The sequence below is a fragment of the Olea europaea genome, chromosome 5 (assembly GCF_002742605.1).
Source record: "Olea europaea var. sylvestris chromosome 5, O_europaea_v1, whole genome shotgun sequence".
Lineage (NCBI taxonomy): Eukaryota > Viridiplantae > Streptophyta > Magnoliopsida > Lamiales > Oleaceae > Olea > Olea europaea.
The window spans coordinates 7,511,377-7,533,788 of NC_036241.1; the positions used below are offsets into that span (position 1 = coordinate 7,511,377).

General features: G+C 36.9%; 1 protein-coding gene across 1 annotated transcript; it reads left to right on the forward strand.

Annotated features, from left to right (window-relative positions):
- On the forward strand, window positions 1–16,290 carry LOC111394196 (serine/threonine-protein kinase ATR). Its single transcript, XM_023019960.1, is given in 19 exon segments — window positions 1–249; window positions 337–556; window positions 834–973; window positions 1,310–1,641; window positions 1,755–1,879; window positions 2,652–2,796; window positions 3,044–3,622; window positions 3,701–3,794; window positions 4,165–4,238; window positions 4,240–4,295; window positions 5,888–6,793; window positions 7,031–10,457; window positions 10,539–11,105; window positions 12,610–13,233; window positions 13,443–13,637; window positions 13,789–13,991; window positions 14,423–14,573; window positions 14,992–15,255; window positions 15,378–16,290. Coding segments are annotated over 16 exon segments (7,809 nt in total). The 5' UTR covers window positions 1–92; the 3' UTR covers window positions 13,957–13,991; window positions 14,423–14,573; window positions 14,992–15,255; window positions 15,378–16,290.
- The last annotated feature ends 6,122 nt before the right edge of the window (window positions 16,291–22,412 follow it).

Consider the following 22,412-nt stretch of genomic DNA (forward strand, 5'->3'; position numbering starts at 1 on the left):
TCGAAATAGGAGGGAAAGCAAATCAGCGAGCATTATCTCGTTTGAGAGAAGTTTCAGAGTGGGAGTCACTAAGAATTCACTATCGGGCATGAATGGCGAACCTTTCAAGCCTAGTGCACGAGCTCCGAGAACGCATAGCGGCCTCGTCATCCACTCCTCTAAACAACCAAAACGACGACGCTTTAGAGTCCCGATTCCGCGCCGTCCTCCCCAACCTCCTTCACGCCTATGTCGTCCCTTCTTCCTCCGGTACGGCGGTACCCACCTCCTCTGCGTATAAATATATTTGCATATTATGTGATTTATTTTTTTATTATTTTTTTAAATTTTTTGTAGCGAAAGAGAGAGAGGTGATTGCTGTACTAAAACTATTGGCACACACTGCCAAGAATTTCCCGGGCGTTTTCTATCACGGAAAGGCTAGCGCAGTGCTTCCTGTTATCGGTCGCATTTTGCCCTTTTTTGCTGAGCCCTCATTCCGGTATGTTAATCTTTCACTCATTAATCACCTAATTTCCTCGTCTTTCCTTTGTTGCATTATCAAATTAAAAAAAAAAAAAAAAAAAAAAAAAAAAAAATCTGAAACGGGTTCAGTTGAATTAAATTGCTGTGCTATCAAATAAGGGATTTTTGTGTAAAACCCATACCGAATGTGGGATTTTGCTTACATCAAGTGAATTTTTATGGGCTTCATTAAAAGATTTATGGGGAAATTCAAGAAATCAGAGGACAGGGTTCAAGAAAGAATTTTTAGGAAGAAAAATGAAGGATTGTAGCTTTACACCACCTGCAAGTGTTTATATAGGGTGGATTTGATTTGTTTTACTCATTAGGCGAATGGAGGAAGGTGGGAAGATGATTCAACAGAGGAGTGACGAGTGTTGCTTTATCCTAGATGAGGGTATAATCATTTTGGTTTTTCGATTGGACCATGCTGGGAGTACAGGGTCTCCATTTTATAGACATCCTACGGGTACTCACAATGGGTAGGGAAGGCAGTTTTTTTGGTCATAGTTTATTACACAGGGGCCCACGTGGGTTTGACCTCCATGGGAGTGGTCTGTTAGAGCTCTGTAAGTTCAGAGCCTATACACCTAGAGTAATCCTTTTCGATTTTCATGGAATATAAAATTGCTTTATCCTAGATAGTTCACTGGCATCATCTTTACATACTTGGTTAGATTTGAACGAAAAAGAATTGTTTCCACAAGCTTGTTTCACAGCCTTGTTTTAAGCATTAAATTAAGCTGGTTCATCTCTCTCTCTCTCTCTCACTCTTTATTTTTTATTTTTTTATTTTTTTTTGTAGATCTGTTCTATGTAGCTTCAATTAGTGACAAGTCAAGCTCTTCAGAATTTAAAAAAGTGTCAGTGAAGTGTTTCCGTGATTCTTTTGCTGGAATTGGAAATGAAAATGCTCTTCTCAGCGATCTTCCAGCATGTAGCAAGCCTTCAAATGGCTATGGAATATTGATCAATCTCTCTGGGAAGGATAGGTGGCTACCTTTTGCTACTTCAGCCATCAAGCTTCTCTGTAAATGCCTAACTGAAGGAACTTTATATGTTGAAGGACTCCTGGATGCTTCATCTGCTTGGGCTGTCTGCACCCTTTTGTCCTATGGAGATGATGATCTGCATATGGTTGGTAGTTTTCACAGCAAGTTGGTGCTGTTTCTTCAGAACTTCTTTTTGCTGTACTGTATGCTTTAGTGTTTGCCTAATATTACATGTCTAACTTCCCAAATTTTATGAAGGCATGTTTTGACTTCGCGCGCCTTATTGGAGCAGGCAAAAACAATGACATTGTTCCCATTGAAAATTTAATTCGGTCAATGATTACTATCTTAAGCGAAGCTGTGGAGGGTGTTTCAGTATTCAGGTATTCTCATGATCTGCCTGTGCTTCTATCGCATTTCCAAGTGAAAATTGTTATGTGTACAAAATTTCTGCTTTATGCTTATTCAAATGCTTAGAATGGACTAGTTACTGAATTTCGTTTCTCTGTGTTGGTTTTGGTTTCCATTTTTTTTTTCCAAAAAAAATAAAATCTACAACTAGGAGAGAGGCTCTAGTATTATTTCTGTCGTGTAGAAGAAATATTTTTAGAGCTTGAGTTTGTGTACCTCCTGTAAAGCCATTTTATTTCTTCAAGAGGAATTTGCAAGCAGCCATGCTGTCGAACAGGTTGGATACATGATATACATATTCTTTCATTATTTTTTTTAGATCATGGCCATGTCCAGGGCTAGGATCACTTGCCATACTGATAATACCTTCAGGTCCAGTGGTAATGCTTGTTACTCCTAGCAATGCAAGGATTGTTGTTGATTTAGACAAAAGTTACTCGTAAGGCAAATAATAGTTTTGTTGAATGGTTTCATGTAAATTTTCTTTTTTAATTAATTATCCCACTGCTTCCCTTTAAATTAGTTTGACTGGCTTTACAGTTTTTGATGATTTTAAACTTGGAGAACCATATCAATTTGCATTCTCTTTCCTGCCGTCTGGATTTTATTGGCACTTGGTTTATATTTGTCTGATGTTTGTTTTTAGAAATCTTTGTGGTTGCTTGCTTCATTTAGTAACTTTGGCTATTGAAACTGCACCCTCTTGGTTATTTTCTCTAACAAATACCAGCCTTTTGAGTGCAGAAGTGCCGTTTATGATTCTTCGTTGGGGGGAAGCCTTCATGCCTTACATTCTAGTTGTCCTGATGACATTATGCATGCTACAGCTCAAGAGTTAGTTCACATCTTTCCTGAATCACTGCTGAAAACAAGGAGCCTGGAGCTTAAGGTTAGCTCATTATATCGATGACAGTCACTCTTGCAATAATATGCTCGCAACAGCTACTGCTTGTAATAATTTTATTTTCTGCCAGTATGATGTTATATCCATTGTGTAGGTCTGTATGGTCATGTTATCTACGAGCTTTTGCATTTAGATTTTGGAGTCAATCAGACTTGGTACATGGTACATTTAAATATCTGGCTGGCAGTTCTGTTCTAATATATTAGACATTCGTTTTTCTACAAAATTTCAGGTTGGCTTGTGCAGTGCCTATATGCGGATAGTTAAAAGTTGCCCTCCACATATCTGGAGGCCAGAATGTCTTATTCATGTGCTTTGCTCATCCAAGCCTATTTTTCCATTGATAGACTGCTTTCAGGCTGCTGTATCCAGGCTTGGTCCTGATCTTGTTGGAAGTGGAATATCTGATGAAAATGATACAGGTTTATCGACATCAAGAGATGATGAAGATGATAGTTCAAGAATTGGGGGGAAAAGACCAATTAAGGACCCAGACACGACGCATACAAAGCGACAAAAGATAGATGATAAATGTAAGGATCCGAGCAAATATTGTGAAGAACTGAGCCAGTTTGCTCATAGTTTTACTCGGCCAGGGAAACAGGAATACACTGATTATATGCGTACCTCCTTAAGTTTATTTGTTGAACTTCTAAAACCTCCTAGAGAGAACTCCAATCCATTAATGACAGAAGTCGCCTTAACAGCTCTAAGCACACTTTGTATTGTTTTTTCTGATAACCCTCAATCCAATCTTTCTTGTTGCATATTTCGGCAGATGTGTGACTGGATTTCTTGGATGTCTGAGCAGGTTAGTGTTTTTCTTTTGCATCTATTGTTCTTTAAAATCTGCACTGTGTTTCTTTGTGACTTTGGATAGTTTTTCCAGGCAAAGCAAGAACTTCTGTTCTCTCTTGATTTGCCCATATTTCTGGAAGCAGTCGACAGCTTATTGCTCTTGCAAGGTAATGGAATTGTTATTGGTAAGCATATGTTTTATCTATGTTCCTGTTCATATTGTTTTAGATGAGATTATGCAAATTCGGTGTTGTGCTTTATTCACGATTAACTTATGCCGCTTTCCAATTATAGCTTGGTAGTAATAGCTACAGAATGACCTAAGAAGGTACATCTGTAAGCATTAGTACCTAGTATCATTATCTCCTTTTTAGGAATTGTTATTTGAACTTGGAGAGTTTTAAGGTTTAGATGGTATCTGGATCTCCACATTATGATACCCTTTTGTTTACTAGTCATTGTTAGATTTCTGAGTTTCTTGCTTGTTAACACAAATCTCTATTGTACTCTGTGTCTTATGTTACATAACACATCACATGTATTTTATTTATTTAGGATCACTTCCTGCAGAGAATAACCCTATGCTCTTGAAATGTGAGGGTGATAGTGCTGATCTTTTGCAACCAGTGNGCGATTGTTCTGAGCTCTGGTTTTGGTTTCCTGACACATATGTTCAGCAGGCTGGAGTAAGTGAACAGTGAAATTTTACATTTATCTGTATACTAATATTAGCACGTATATTGATCTTAATAGTAAGGTGAATCAACTTATACATTTCAATCATACTATGCCATTGTGAAAGTAATGCTTTTGCATGCTGAGGTACTTCTTTAGCGGATGACTTATTTTTGCGTCAATGTTTTAATGCACATTTCAATCATACTGTGCCAATGTCAAAGTAATGCTTTTGCATGCTGAGGTACTTCTTTAGCGGATGACTTATTTCTGCGTCAATGTTTTCATGCTGTAGCTATATTTGTGGCTTCTTCATTTTCTTGACCACAAGCCCTCATTTCTTCCCTGAAACGCTTTAGTTTTCTTGTGGGCATCACTTCAGCCATCATTGTCTTTTGTCTTCTTTTGGTTTTGTCTTTGTTCTTCATGTTAGTAATCAGCTCCATTTTAAATTTCTGCATAATGAGGAGCTGTACCCTCAATATTTTCTGTCCTGGAGTACATCTGCTATCCAATTTGCTTTGAAATTTGATCAACTGGAGGGCTTTAATTTTTGGAACAGTAAAATATGATTAATTTCGTATCAGATGGGGTTTAATTACTTTGATTGTTTCAATAATTCTTCAGTCTAAATTTCTTTGATCGTTTCAATAATGCTTCAGTCTAAATTTCTTCTGGCTATATCAAATGGTTCTAGTTTAAATTCTCTAAATTTCTTGTGGGTTTTTCTTATTATAGTTTCTCTAGAAGATTCACGGTCTCATTCGCACTGCAATCCGACATTATTGCTCACTTTTCCAGATAAATAACAAACATTACCTTGAAGAAGACGAATAAAAATTGGACAGATTAATGTGCCAGTGCATAATCTTTTTCAAATTTACTGCGGTAAATCAATTGTGCAATTTGCTGAGTTATTTACTCCCAAAAATAAACTTCTCGCAGAAATGAAGTTGCCTCATAGAAGATTTCATATTTCAGTTGTTTACTGATTTCAAACACACACATAAATACTGTTCATGAATTCTCAGGCAAAATGTAAAAGGTTTTCTGCTGTTATCAATCATACAGCTCATCAGTAAACTGAAGATTGGTTCTTTATTTTCTATCTTTTTGAAGATCCCAGATGTGGTGGCGGCGGTGATTCTAGTTGGTGGGTTTGTGGTTGGTGGTGATTGAAGTCTTGGGTGGTGGCCTGTGTATTAGTGGAGCAGGGGGTTTTATGAGTGGCTTGCCTTTGGTTTGGTTGTGGTGCTGTGGGGTGGACTGGGGTGAAGAAATATCTCTCTCATTTATTTTATTTTATTTTTAAAGTGGGAAAATGTAGAGTTACCATTTTGTGCTTTTAAAATTGGTCAAATTAAGGTCAAATGCTTGACTTTTGGTCAACTAACGGATCTTTGGACAGAAACTGTCCACAGAGGTCCATCTACTACACATTTTTGAAAGGTTTGGGACCATGCTTCACTTTTTTTTTAAAGTTTGGGGACCTTCACTGCAAATTTCTCTAAAATCAATGACCTGACTCATAGACAATTGGACATTGTGACTAGCAATGCTCATTTTAATGTGCTAATAACTTCATGCTTAATTTTTTATTCAGAATTCTGGAAAAAGAGAAAAATGAGCAAGTTAAGAAAGTCATTCCCCTCTGTATTGGTTATTTGGCATGCTTCTATGGAGCCTGTAATGGTGTAGCTGGACTGTATGAAAGTGAATGCAAATTATACTTGAAGAAGGAAATGGAGAATCAAAACTTTTCAGTAGATTATCTGTTGCGAGGATTTTGGTGTTCAAACTGTGACCAAAGAGTCTCTCTAAATCATGGATCGTATTTAACAGTGCTACATCTGCCTAACACCCAGAATACAGAATTTCTTTTGAGTTGTAATTATATCCATTTGCAGTCCCTCCTTTTCAAGCTCCTATTTGATGAATCATCTGAAGAAGTTCAAGTTGCCTGTGTAGGAATGATTAAGCGGATCCTTCTGCATGGAACTGAAGAAACTCTGCTTAAAACTAGATCTGAATGGGTAAGATGCATTGATTTTTTACTCCTTCACAGGAAAAAGCTTGTGAGACAGGCATTCTGTGCCCAGATTAGTTTCTTCCTTGAAGACCGTGTTTTGAATTGTTTATTCTTAAATGAGGATGATGTGAATAAATCCAAAGAACAGAGGTTCATGGATAAAATAAAACATGCTCTGATGTCAACTGAAGATCCCCTGGTTTTTGAGACTCTTCTGGAAGCCACAGCAGCCATCATGCAAGCTGTTAGTATTTACAGTCAATTTTATTTGTTCTCTCTTATTTTATTGATTGGTCAGCTTGATAGTCCTCATGTGACTGTGAGGTTAACTGCATCAAAATTGATTAAAAGATCCTGCTACATTCATCATAAAGGAGGATTTGAACCGCTCCTTGCCAAAGCTCTGCATATTCGAAATGAACTTTATGATTATCTGTCTCTGAGGCTTGCAAGCAGACCAAAAATGGTTTGTTTTTGTGTGTTTTTTTGTGTGTTTTTTTTTTTTTTTTTTTTTTTGTGTGGGGGGGGGGGGGGGGGGGGGGGGGACAAATAAAATGTTCCATCAGTTTGAAAAGTGTATCAAGCTGGTAACTAGTACTTGTCAAATTAGTTATCCGGACTGTGATTAGGTTTTTACTTCAAATGGCATTTCGTTTTATTATCTACTTACCCCATTTTTTGTGGAACTTCACCATGATTTTCATTTTCATGTTGAAGGAAAAATATGTTACTGCTTTCATCCATTTTTCTCAGGTTAGCTAGGGTACCTCAGATGATAAAAGAAGTTGCAAAAATTCTGACTGGTAATGAAGATCTTCCTGGATTTTTAAAAAATCATTTTGTTGGTCTGCTTAACAGCATTGATAGAAAAATGCTCCATGCAGAGGATCTGGCATTGCAAAAACAGGCCATTACACGCATAGAGATGCTAACTAATTTGATGGGTTCCCATCTCAGCACCTATGTGCCAAAAATTATGGTTCTTCTCATGCATGCCATTAATAAAGAATGGCTTCAGGGTGAGGGTCTTGCCGTCTTGCATTTCTTCATAAAGCAACTTGCTTTGGTGTCACCTTCTAGTACCAAGCATGTGATCTCTCAAGTTTTTGCTGCTCTGATTCCTTTCTTGGAGAGAGAGAAGGAAAATTCTTCTTCAAATTTGCAAAAGATTGTTGATATCTTGGAAGAGCTTGTGCTGCAGAATAAAGTTGCTTTAAAACAGCATATCAGTGAGTTACCTCCTGTACCCGACATTCCTTCTCTAGCAGAAGTAAACAAAGCAATACAAGAAGCGCGTGGATCGATGTCCTTGAAGGATCAATTACGTGATGTTGTGGATGGATTGAATCATGAAAATTTGAATGTCCGATACATGGTTGCATCTCAGTTGAGCAAGTTGTTGAACCTGAAAAGGGAGGATGTCATGGCTTTGGTCAGTAAGGAAGGGGATGTAGTTACAGATGTGATGAGCTCTTTGATTACATCACTGCTTAAAGGGTGTGCAGAGGAATCAAGGACCTCAGTTGGACAGCGGCTGAAATTGATATGTGCTGATTGCCTTGGAGCGCTAGGTGCTGTAGATCCTGCCAAGGTCAAGGGATACACAAGCATCCGGTTTAAGATTGCATGTTCAGACGATGATTTAATTTTTGAGCTGATCCATAAGCATCTAGCCAGGGCTTTCAGAGCTGCACCTGACACCATTATTCAAGATTCAGCTGCATTGGCTATTCAGGAGCTGCTAAAATTTGCTGGTTGTGAAGCATCACTTGATGAGAATGTTTTAGGTTCACTTTCAGTACTACAAAATAAACCAACCTTGAAGGTGTCAAAATCTTCCAAGAGAGCGGATAATGACAATGAAATGTACGGAAGGGGTCAGAGATTGTGGGACCGTTTCTCTAATTATGTTAAAGAGATAATAGCACCTTGCTTGACATCTAGATTTCAGCTTCCAAATGCAGATTTGCCATCTTCTGGTCATATTTATCGCCCTTCAATGTCTTTCAGAAGATGGATATATTTTTGGATTAAAAAATTGACAGTGCATGCTACAGGACCTAGGTCAACTATTTTTAATGCTTGTCGAGGTATAGTGCGCCATGATGTGCAAATTGCAATGTATCTTCTGCCTTATTTAGTCCTGAATGCTGTCTGTGATGGTACTGAGGAGACCCGCCACGGCATAACAGAGGAGATTCTATCAGTTCTTGATGCAGCAACTTCAGATAATAGCACTGCTACTGTTCAAGGAATTAATTCTGGGCAAAGTGAAGTCTGCATTCAAGCTGTGTTTACTCTTCTTGACAATCTAGGCCAATGGGTGGATGATGTTGAGCAAGAACTTGCTCTTTCCCAATCTCTTCAATTGTCCAATTCTAAGCAACAATCAGGGAAATTGAAGGATCAGAGTACAAGTCTTCCAACAGGTTCGGACCTGGTGCTTGTGCAGTGTAGACATGTCTCAGAGCTCTTGGATGCAATTCCTAAAATGACCCTTGCCAAGGCATCTTTCAGGTGTCAGGCTTATGCCAGGTCTTTATTGTACTTTGAGTCTTATGTGCGGGAAAAGTCAGGATCATTCAATCCAGCTTCTGAAAGGAGTGGTGTCTTCGAGGATGAGGACATTTCATTTCTAATGGAAATATACAGTGGTTTAGACGAGCCTGATGGCTTATCAGGTTTAGCATGTTTACGAAAGTCAAAGAGCTTACAAGACCATCTTCTAATAAATAAAAAAGCAGGAAATTGGGCTGAAGTGTTGACTTTTTGTGAGCAGGCTTTGCAGATGGAACCTACTTCTGTTCAGAGGCATTCAGATGTCCTTAACTGCTTGCTAAACATGTGTCATTTGCAGGCCATGGTTACTCATGTGGATGGATTAATTTCCAGGATTCCTCAATACAAGAAAACATGGTGCATGCAAGGTGTTCAGGCTGCATGGAGACTCGGCAGGTGGGACTTGATGGATGAGTACCTGACTGGGGCTGATGAAGAAGGTTTACTTTGTAGCAGCTCGGAAAGCAATGCTCTCTTTGACATGGATGTTGCAAAGATTCTTCAGGCAATAATGAATAAAGATCAATTTTCACTTGCTGAGAAAATTGCATTGTCTAAACAATCTTTGATTGCTCCTTTGGCTGCTGCTGGGATGGATTCCTATGCACGCGCGTATCCATTTGCTCTAAAGCTTCACATGCTTCGGGAGCTTGAGGATTTCAACTCTCTCCTCAATGGCAAGTCTTTCTTGGAAAGAACTTTTGATATCAGCGAACCGGAATTCTCAAAGGTATTGGAAAATTGGGACAGTCGGCTCAAACTCAGTCCACCATCTCTCTGGGCAAGGGAACCCCTGTTGGCCTTCCGGAGGCTTGTTTTTGGTGCCAGTGGTCTTGGTGCTCAAGTTGGGAATTGCTGGATACAATATGCGAAGCTTTGTCGTTCGGCTGGTCACTATGAGACATCGAATCGGGCAATTTTGGAAGCCGAGGCTGCAGGTGCTCCCAATGTTTACATCGAAAAGGCTAAGCTTCTGTGGAGCACTAGGCGAGCTGATGGTGCTATTGCAGAGCTGCAACAATCCCTTCTCAACATGCCTACAGATGTCGTTGGCTCTGCTGCTATTTCATCAATCACCAGCCTCTCAGTAGTTCCTTTGAACCCTCAACCTTTACTTTGCAATGTCGAATCTATGAATGATAATCAAGATGTAGCAAAGACACTCCTCCTATATTCCAGGTGGATTCATTACACTGGGCAAAAGCAGAAGGAAGATGTGATAAGTCTGTATTCCAGGGTGAAGGAGCTACAGCCCAAGTGGGAGAAAGGATACTTCTATATGGCAAAATATTGTGATGAAGTGCTTGTTGATGCTAGAAAACGACAGGAAGATAATTCTGAGCAATCTCCTAGAGCAACTCCATCCAATTTATCTCTCGTTGCTTCCACAAATGCGAGCGCTGAGAGAAGGTGGTGGACATACCTTCCTGATGTGCTTTTATTTTATGCGAAGGGGCTTCACAGGGGCCACAAGAACCTATTTCAGGCTCTACCAAGGTTGTTAACATTGTGGTTTGAATTTGGGAGCATTTATCACAGAAGTGGTCAATCATCGAATAAAGATATGAAGAATATCCATGGGAAGGTAGTAAGCATACGATTAATTTTTCTCTTTATTTTCTCAACTACAATGCTTTCTTTTGTCATTCTTCCTTTTACAATGTAGGTCATGAGCATAATGAGAGGGTGTCTAAAGGATTTGCCAACTTACCAGTGGTTAACTGTTTTACCTCAATTGGTTTCAAGAATTTGCCACCAAAATGAAGAAACTGTCCGTTTGGTGAAACATATCATTACTTCTATTCTCCGGCGATATCCACAACAAGCCCTTTGGACCATGGCAGCAGTTACAAAATCCACAGTTCCGTCAAGGAGGGAGGCTGCTGCAGAGATTATACAAGCTGCAAAAAGAGGATCCTCTCAGGGAGGTTCCAATTCCATGTTTGTACAGTTTGCTACTCTAGTTGATCATCTAATACGGTTGTGCTTCCATCCAGGCCAATCAAAGACAAGAACAATCAATATATCAACTGAATTTAGTGCCTTGAAGAGGATGATTCCCGTGGAAATCATTATGCCAACCCAGAAATCCCTTACAGTTAATCTACCTTCATACGATATGAATATTACTGATTCTGGAACATCTGATATCTTCTCGTACACAGATCTGCCTACAATATCTGGAATAGTGGAAGAGGCTGAGATCCTTTCCTCTCTTCAACGTCCAAAGAAAGTAAGACTTTAAGTAGTAATCTATTTCTGTGTTCTTTTTCTTTTCCCTGGTCTCTTGTTTCTTGGCCAAATCGTTATGTATTTTCCTATTCCCAGTTGGGGGTGTAATTAATCCACTCCGGTCAAGAGAACTCAATGGGTATTCCTAGAAACTCAGTTTCTCTTAGAGTATAATAAGACTTATACATATACATCTAAGAATTGGACGGAAAAAGGAAGAATGATAAAATGCATAGCCTGCAACAAATTTCTGAAGAAGTTTTAGACCGTAAACTTCTTCCAGTCTCAACATGGAGACAACTTGGTAGAGTATCCTACAGCCATTACCAAATTCACTTCAAGCTACTGGCTTAGGGATATCCCCTGTCCTGTTTATACCTTTATTTATTTATTTTGTAAATTCTATGAGCAAGTGGGTAATGGGCTTGGTTAATCAGTTTGGGTTTGGCATAAGAAACTAGTGATAGGATGATTTCAAACAATTTTTTTATTTTTTATTTTTTTTAATTTAATGATTAGACTAACGGGGTGGTGTGGGGATTCCCCACCCCGGGGCAACATTTAATGCCCGAAACCGTTTGGGGTGGCGGGGCTCATGGAGGGATAAAATTGCCATCCCTAGACTGGCTTCCTGTTTAATTCTGAGTTTAGACACACATTACCAGCTTGAAGTCAATTTCTTGCAGAATAGGTTAGACAGGCAAAGTTGATTTATGGGTTCTTAGTCTTGATGCAAATTTCTTTTTTGTCTGTGAAAAATCAAGACTGCAACCAAAATGGTTCATGATACAGTGAGGATGGTAGATCTAGTCATCTAGAGTGTGGAATAGAAAAATATTTTCCAAACTATGGTCGGAGAAATTGATATCAAGGAAAAAATGATGACACGTTTTCAATTGGCTGTACGTTACAGTTCTTGTATGTCAGGGTCCCCTCTTGTTGAGAATCTCTAGGCAAATCGCCGAATCAGGCTATTCTGCACATATCCTACTAGACAATATTCCAGTTATTCCGGTTTTAATTAGGATGGGTTGTTTCCAACATTAGACTATTTTCTATCTTTAGAATTATTTTGCCAGCGTTGAATAATTTTGTGTGCATATTCAGCAGTAACAATGTAGAATACGTACATTAATTTAACTCTTCCCTTGCATCTATATCGTGTACTTCTGATTCCTTGTTCTCCTGAGAGATATCTATCATCTGCTAGAGTATATGGGAAACTAATTTGAATCAGAAAATAGTAGCACCATGTGCATTTCCTAGTTCACATTATGGACTTACAATTATTGTACAGTTTATCTTCATTTATTTTATTAGATTCTACGAACTTGCTATACAACGGTACTAGTTACGTCATCTCAGATTAAGAAATTTTAGTGGAAATGTTATTTTGGCTTATTCAGTTGATATCTTTGGAGAAGCTTCCTAGAATGTGGTTATGTGAGTTGTAAGATGAAAGTGAAGTCATATTATACTCAAGCCATATTTTCTATTGCTTGCAGGTAATTCTCTTGGGTAGTGATGGACTTGAGTATCCATTTCTCTGCAAGCCAAAGGATGACCTTAGGAAAGATGCCCGCATGATGGAATTCAATGCGATGATAAATCGTTTACTATCCAAAAGCACTGAAAGTCGTAGGAGGAAGCTTTACATTCGTACTTTTGCAGTGATTCCACTGACGGAAGATTGTGGCATGGTTGAGTGGGTGCCTCACACTCGTGGCCTCCGACATATACTCCAGGACATTTATATAAGCTGTGGAAAGTTTGATCGTCAGAAAACAAACCCTCAAATTAAGCGTATTTATGACCAATGCCAAGGCAAAATGCCAGAAGATGAAATGCTGAAAACCAAAATTTTACCAATGTTCCCTCCAGCATTCAATAGATGGTTTTTGAACACATTTTCTGAACCAGCTGCTTGGTTCAGGGCTCGGGTTGCCTATGCACATACTACTGCAGTTTGGTCCATGGTTGGGCACATAGTGGGCCTTGGAGATCGACATGGTGAAAACATCCTTTTTGATTCTACCACAGGTGACTGTGTTCATGTTGATTTCAGTTGTTTGTTTGATAAAGGCCTGCAGTTGGAGAAGCCAGAACTGGTGCCTTTCAGGCTGACGCAGGTAGGGGACAAATGGAATACAAATGATTACATATAAACATGCATAGTAGTGGCCAGCTCTGCAACCACAAATTTTTTTAGATTTACAAGAGCTTTTCTCATATTTTATGAATCTACATATTCTGTTAATGTGAATCTTAGGCAGATCTGTCAGTTGTGGCACTCCCTCTTAGTTTTACTTCATTGACCTCAATTTGTGTGGACATGTAGAACATGATTGATGGGCTTGGCATTACTGGATACGAGGGAATTTTTCTTAGGGTCTGCGAGATCACACTTTCGATTCTGAGGTTGCACAAGGAAACACTCATGAGTGTTCTTGAGACTTTTATTCACGATCCTCTAGTCGAATGGACAAAATCTCACAAGTCCAGTGGGGTAGAGGTTCAAAATCCCCATGCACAGGTTTGAGCCTTTATTCTTTATTTTGTTATCTGTTAAGAGTAGTTTTAAATAGGCTATATACGTTACAAGTTGGGCTGATATGACTTAACTAGATCATATGATAGCAAATTATTTTTAGATAAAAGCTAATATCCTGTGGTTGAATCTACAGCGAGCCATCAGTAATATCGAAGCACGTTTACAAGGAGTTGTTGTTGGTGTTGGAGCAGCTCCATCGTTGCCTCTTGCTGTAGAGGGGCAAGCCCGTCGTCTGATTGCCGAAGCAATTTCACACAAAAATCTCGGAAAGATGTATATATGGTGGATGCCTTGGTTTTAAGAGTTACAAGTAGAGTGATTGCCATTAATTTATCGGTATTTGCCTTCTCATCTTGACTTCATTTATGATCTGAATTCTACTGTTGATTCGTGGTGTTGGTATTGTTGATTTATTATGATTTTCAGGGCTTAGTTGTTTTGAAGAGCTATTTTTCATTTCATTTGCATCATTGATCATTCTAAATTCCTAGTACTTTATTATGCCTTTATTTTAAGAAAATCTAGCAATCCAAGTTGGTAAAATGCGTGTTGCAAATGCGAAGTCTAGCATATGAAGTTTTTTACGTGCACGAGTCCACATAGCAGTACATCAACATTATGGACACTAGTGAATCAGAAGAAATCATGTGAAGAAGAATTTTTATATTTAAGCATGTCAGCTGGTCTAATCCTACCTGTAAATCTGATGTTTACTGTGTTGTGTTGGAAAAATGATGAACTTTTGTATCGCTTTTCATATTTTGCAGCTACGGTGAGGTTACTTCCTGGATATGCTGGCTGGCAGTAGGTAACTTCATCGTGCATATTGTTTTCAACTCATTGAGAGGTTTCAAGATGACAGATTTGCCTTGAATAATTTCTTCTTTTACTAAAATGGAGAACGTTTCAATAGCACTGGTAAATTTCATTTTTGATATGGGGATGAGACAGTATCTTAAGCAATATGCTATTTCCTCTGCTTGAATCATATAAAAATATATGTAAATTGAGACTGACTATTTGTCTACTCTTGCATTGTTGTATATCTTGTTGGTTAGATAAGTTGCAATTTTGAGCCTTCAAAACCTGGTCATCTTTTGATAGAGTTCAAGGATTTGTGCTCTCGTCTTCTTTATATTTTAAAAATCAAATTCTATTGCAAGATAATAGTCTAATAATTTGAGTCAGTAATACCTGTTTGTACGCTACAGATTTATGTTATTTATTCGTCGTTTGATAATGACAGGAATGGCAAAGAAAGTTTCTTTTTATCTGAGACTAGCTATATAGATACTGGCAACCACTACTTGACCTCTTGAAACGTTTTCCATGACAGGTTTTGATTCTTGTCACCACCCACAAGAGCAACTGACACAAAGCATGCTTGGTATGGATAGTCAAGACAATATTAGAGCACCGAAGTAGCTAAATCTTGGTTATTATATTGTCTAGTACTACCAAAATTGCATTAAGAACACCATAGCTTCAGGTTCTGGCTTTCTGTGTAGATGGGAAAACAAGATATTTTGTCAACACATTGCAACATTCTCTGAGGTATCAGCTTTTGCAGAATCATCTGGTGAATCATACTCATTTGGAGGTAATTTGTTTAACCATACCTTTAAAACTTTTCCTTTTGCAATAAGACATCCAATATTCTTTCGATCAATTCTCATCGGACATTTCAGCCACAGCATAATCTGTTTTGCCAAACCTTTGAAGGGGATTCACCTTTCACAACATTGCGCTTTCCAGCGACACACCAACAGAACTTCAGCCAGAGCCACCTGATTTCCAGCAATAAATCTCAGTTGCATCTCACCAAACCAATTAGTGTGCACTACTTAAATGCTTTCCGTGCAAATCCAACTTCAACCCTGAACATTCCATGGACTGATCAGAACGGATGACTTCACCAATTTCATAACCAAATTAGCTTTATCTTTATTCAAATTATCCACTAACTGGGAAGATTTTTCAAGTCTTGCCCCATTGAGGTAATTTCTGGGCACGAATTTGAGTCAGAATTGTAAGTTCTAATTGACAGCAAAATTCCTGAGCCTGATTTTTTTTAAGCCAAGAAACCATGCCCAAAATGAAACTACCATATTACAACAAACTAATCCAATTCAAACCCTTCTTTTTCCATTTGAACTGTGCTTCTTTACATGTCTTCAAAAGATCCCAATCTCCCATACCCGTAAATTACCTAATCTCAAAAAGATGTAGTTTCAGTCCCATGTCTCTCATTTCTTCTATCCAATTCTCAGATTCATTAGGTTACCTGATTCCACAAAACCACCAACTATTGATTCGTATCCTTTACGCTTCACAGACAGATGATGACTGCAAAATGAGCTGCTTTAATTCTTTGCAAGAAACCACAACCTCTTTCTCTGATTCATGCTGGCGTGTGAAACTTTTCTGCCTATATAACAAAGCAATCAAGACTTTTGTGTTCCAACTGAACCTGATTATAAAGTACAACTGCAAGCATATGTAAAATGAAACAGTATATGCATAAATCATCAATGTAAAAGAAAAAATGGGAAGAAAGTCTGTTCATTTATCAATGAAATTTTCATTTGTAGACGATACCAAAAGTATGGAATCTTCAGCAAAAGCATTTGAATTATTTTCTTGTCCTTGACCACCTAATGAAGACCCATCACCCATTGAGTTATCTACCACACATCTTTCACTGTGCCATAATCACGTATGGTATGTCAGATCTATTCCATTAATAAACAAATAATCCTTCGCAGCCTAAATATTTGTCCTACTTAACACATTTCATACATGGACGTCGTATAAAGCAGAAATTATTTACATTTCGTACTGCAAACTTCGAGAGCCGCTAGACCATTGCGTTATACTCACGTGACAACCTATCCATTAACATCCATTGTTTGTTCATGTTTAATTATAGACTAATAATCTGATAACAACAAAGTCAGCGTCACAGTTTTCTCAATCGGGATCTCTACCAAATAAACAGAAGTTGTAAATATGCTATGTATTCGTTATAAAATTGTTCTCTTGTCCATGGTGGACAAAATAAAATCTGCTCACAGTTGATGTGATATTTGGTCAGGATAAAATGTGTCCAATGCCATGTTAGCTATGGATATAATAAGCTCGTCCATTGTGAGCATGTAGACATCCCTGGTACTGGATATAGTAGAAGTTACAGGAACATGATCCAAAAAAAATAGGTACCCACAGTAAGACCAACCTGGCAATATAGCAGTATTGAACACGAGCTCTCTGTTACATTGTTCGCTATAGTATGAAATTTTATTAATAATGAAAGGGAAAAACAAGATGTTATTGAATACATCATCGGTTTATGAATATAGATGTAGAAAAAGAAATCAATTTTACACCAAGATCTTCTTCATCTTCTTCTCCTAATTAATGCTTCAAAACTTGAATTTCTTGATGTTCTCCTCCCTTGAATTGCGCTCTTCAATCTCTAGTTGTATTCTCTATCTCTAAATGTGTGGAATTCCCTCAACAGTATCAAAAACTTGTATTTATACTCCTCATGCTTGTATAGAATGTAGGGCTTTTATGAGCTTCAAAACGGGCGAAAAATGCTCCTTAGATACATCCAGGTGTAGGCGTTGTGAAGACAGAGTGTAATTTGGTGGCGCCTCGGCGCCATGATGGTGGTATCTCGGGTGAAACTCAACATTGCGCATCCTTCAATATTTTTATATAACTCTCTCTCGATATTAGATTGGGACGATTCAAATTGGGTTGTAAAGATAACTCAAAATGCTACAATTTTACTATAGATAGCTCTTTTCCATTTCGAACGTTTACTAGGCGGAAAATGGGTCTCAATCTCCAATTAAAATCTGGAACATTCTTGTGAAGCTAAAAATTTATTTGTTAAAATATTTTAATTATATTTTACTTCTTTTGACTTCTAATTGCACTTGACCCTTAGTAGTCTTGAATCTTCATTTTGTGGTCCGATACAACTTTTAAGTATTTATACTTGAGTAAGCTCTAATTGTTCAAAAGAGCTATTATATGTCTATATTTTTAGATTTAAATAAGTGTATGAAATACACTTACCAAACACTTCCAAACTTAAACATTTGTTTATCCTCAAACAAAACCATAACGTAACTTAATAAATACACAACATACAAAGGTTTTGGTTAGATAACATGCCGTTTTGTCTCCGGATTGGAATCATTGTATTAAATCTATAAACAGCTTCAAGGTTGCATTACCAAAAAAATATCTACTTTTTCAACATAAAACTAATGTGTGTATGTGTGAAAAATTAAGTAAAACACTCTATGTTCACGAGTTGTTTCAATTTCTGACTCTCGATGGTCAAATTTTTAGTATCTTATGTGTAGATTTCCCTCCATTAAACTTTTTAAATGAACCTTGTGACGAATTTTAGGCCGTTAATTCCCAGATCAAATGATCATAGGGCATTAGGTTTTTAGATATCCATGCAGGCTTAATTACTTAACTTACAACGGCTATGAAGAAAAATTTCATAATGAGATAACTTTTTTCTCTCTTTTCTCTTTTCTCTTTTCATTTTTCTTTCTGTATTTTTTATTTTTATTATTATTATTATTTTGGCTATGATTAGTGTTGTTCCCCTCATTAAACACACATTCTCAAAAATTGACCCCTAACTTAAGATTTTCACCTAATTTTCGTCATATTGGCCTTAGATAATCCACAAAAGAATTTATACACATAGAATCCCCATTCATAATCATTCCCAAACTATTCTAAATTTGGTCAAAAGATGTATACTATAGTAATTTAAAATTTACTATTTCAACCTGTCAATAATATTAATCAATCCATTACTTTACAATGCTGAACTTAATTCATGTTCGCAAATAGTATCAAGTTATACATGAATAAGAATCAATTAATCTAAGTATGTAACATATCCATAATTCATAAATTAACACATAATTTCAAAAATATTTCTTGGCAAGGTCACCTAACACACAAAATAATGATAAAAGATCACATATGATCAATTGGATGTAATTTGAAGTCAATGAGTGAAATATAGCCGAAGTATTTTTACAAATCAATTTCCAGCTGAAAAAGTTATGCTCTTGAGATTCGTTCAGATAGCAAACGTTTGAACTAGAGAAATGTATTTCTAGAAGAATTATAGGCCTTGGAGTCATCTTTCCAACGCATTTTAAATCACTTCAATTGGATAGCGAAAAAGAAAATAATGACCAAAATACCGAAGACTACTCAAGGACGTCACGATTCAAACCGATGCGCAAGTGGGCAATCATGGCGCGAAAAGGGTACATTGTTTTCACTAATCCGAGAGCCATTTGGCTTAATGGTGCGCGTGCGGGAGTTATGCCTGTGCGTACTCACGAGCAATTTTGCATATGAATGAGCAGTTTCTATTCACGATTCAAATCTTTTCAAACCTAAATTGGATTCGATTTTGACCTATTTTTAAGCTCTTACAAATACGAAACAAGGGCTACACATGGGAGAAGCCTCTCTTGCCTATTCATATACAATAATATCATCAAATTCATCAAGAACAAGAGGTCAATTGCTATATTTTGAAAAAGAAGATCAAGCCATAGCAAAGAATTTAAGCCAATTACATCAAAAATTGAAAATTTCAACTTTCGACTTAAACATCAACATCTTTTATATTTTTCATGATCCAGGTGATATTCTTCCATTATTCTTCTTGTAGTTTATTTAAAACCATGTTAGGTTAAATCCCTTTTTTGTATTGGATGAGATAACCCTATTATTTATTTGTTTTAAATTCAAGACTAGAAGTTTAGTTCAATTCTCATGTTTTTTTGATTAATTTTGCATACCTATTACATTATTTGGTTGATTGACCATGTATTAGATAATTAGTTGTTTGTTATAGTGTCTGTTTTGGATTGATTTTGGGGCAAATTTGAAGTAAATTTCTAGTTGTTGCTCCGTATTGTGTTAGTTTGAAAGAGCTGCAATATTTGACTCAGTTAGTTGTAATGACAAATAGTAAAAATGAGTGAATGATTACTACAAAAAAGGGACCCACCTGTAGAATGCAACGGTCAAATTTTCACTTAAAATCAATCTCAGACAGGCACATAGTCTTGAAAAACTCATAATAAGATTAAAATGCAACAAAATTAACATATTTGCAATAAATTTTATGAATAACATTTATCACTTGTGCAATTATATAGATAATCTAAAATTTAATACGTTCTAACCATTCAAATTTGGGTTAGGAATATATTCGGGCTTTAGTTAGGATAGAATTGATTTTTCTTGGAAAAGAAAGTTAAATACATTAGCTTTACCGATTGTCAAAAACGTATGAACGAAACTAGATTAAAAACTAAGAATTGAAATAGAAAACAATAGGCGAAGACCAAATCCAATACAATCATCCATAGTTTGATTAAAATCAAACCTTTATTGCTTTCTTAGATTATTTAGAAAGTATAAAATCAAAATCTCTTTTGTTTTACATAATTTGAATTACATTCATAACTGGTAAATTTGAATTGGATTTATTCTCTGTAGGACGATACTCTAAACTCACTAAATCTATTACCTAACAACGGTCACGTATGCTTATGGGTTTCACATGAGCAAGTTTTTGACGTCGATGCCGATGAATAAAATATTTAATTTGAGTTTATTACTTCATGTAAAGTTTGAATTTTCTTTTACGTTATTTTAGGCTATTAATTGCATACATAATCTCTATTATTTTGGTAGTTTATGCAAGGTTTTGGAGAAATCGAGCTCCTACCAATGGATCCTTAAATTGAAAGAATTTTCAAACAACGAAGAAGAGAACACAGTAAAATAAGAAAAATGATAGAAAAGCAAAAATAAAATCAAAATCAAAACCAAATTTAATTACCACGAGATCTGTCATAACAACAAGATCCGTCAAGAGCAGTCGTCGACCGTGGAGAAGCTCTTAAGGATTATGCGAATCCCGTCTCATCTTCTGTGCAATATAAAATTTATTCAATTCACCTTTTAGGCAGGCCAACTTCCACATTTGACCAAATGTCACGAATTTATTTCAAAATAATTAGGACATTAGGTTCTCTGAAAGATCAATTGAAAATCCTCTTAAACTTATTGTAAACTTCTTGATACTTTGCGATATGATCAGTCACAAAGGCATGTCTACTAATGCTTTTCGACCGCGCCTATTTCCTAACACTTTAAATGATGGCATACGAGAATGGCTAAATTCACTAATTCCAGGAAGTATTGTTTCATAGAATGAAATGGTGTAGAAATTAACTTTGAAATTCTTCCAACCTTCTCAAGTTCATCAGATAAAAAATGAGGTCTATATTTTCGAGCAAAGAGACGCGGAGAGCTATGTAGAAGCATAAGATAGATTCAAAGATTGCTTCAGAAGGTGCCAAATCTGAACATTCCTAAAGACTCTAAGATCTACATATTTTATTGAGGCCCAGACCTGAATTTCACAATATAGCCAATGCTTCAGCACGAGGGTCAATCTTGGATATTTCTTTGGACAATGCCTTAGTGATTTTTTTTGAGAGAATTGCAAAAAAAATCAGTCCATATGTCCAATATATAAGGAAGTACCAAGGAAAACAACAGAGACTCACAACATAGATGTAGTGATAGAAATAGCAGCCTAGCTGGAAGTACTAATAAAGAAATTGGAAAAGCTATCTCAGAAAGTAAGCATGGCACACCAAACAGCACTAGTGTTTGGGGCTGTTAGGGGAGATCATATAAATACAAGTCATCCTTTAGCCTTAATGCATGTTTATCAACCTAAGTAGATCAGCTGTGCATGGAACATTCAGAGATATCAAGAACAATCCTTACTCTAACACCTATAATTCAGGTTGGAGCAAGCATCTGAACATCTCATGGGTTAATAATCAGGGTCAAGGATATCAGATTCAAGGCAACCCCCACCCACCAGGATTTCAACAACAGCAAGAGAAGAGGTCATCATTGGAAAAATTAGTAGCTTAGTTCATCACCAAAAGTAAGACGAATTTTCAAAACCAGTAGGCTACGATAAAAAATTTGGAAACTTAGGTGGGACAAATAGCAGCTACATTGGCCAATAGAGTATAGGATATCTTGCCAAGTGACACAAAAAATAAACCAAGGAAATAGGTATTAATGGTTGAAGCATTGAATTATGCTATTATTGAGGCACCATCAATCAAGCTCACTATCCTATTTGAGTTTATGTGCCACCTATCTCATTCTCTCAAAGACTTAGAAGATAGCTTAGAGGAACAGGTTCAAGGCATCACAACAAGAAGTGGAGTTCAACTGCCAGAAATCACTATGAAGAAGAAAAGCACCGAGGAGAGTCAAGTACCTATCATGGAGAGAAATAAGTGGGTCAGTCTAAAGAATCATCAATTATTAATCAAAAAGAACAGTCGGACAATCCACAAGTTAAGGAAATAATTCTCGTTAATGAACACATACTTCTAGTCCCATTCCTTCGAAGGTTGTTGAACAATAAATTGGACAAACAATTCAAAAAGTTCTTAAATGTCGTCAGACAACTTCACATCAACATTCCTTTCATTGATGCCATTCTACAAATTTCAAATTATGCTAATTTTTGAAGGAGATGTTAACCAAGAAGAGAAAGATGTTAGAAGATGAAATGGTAGCATTGGCTGAAGAGTGCAACGCAATCATACAACACAAGCTTCCTCCTAAACTAAAAGATCCAGGGAGTTTGAC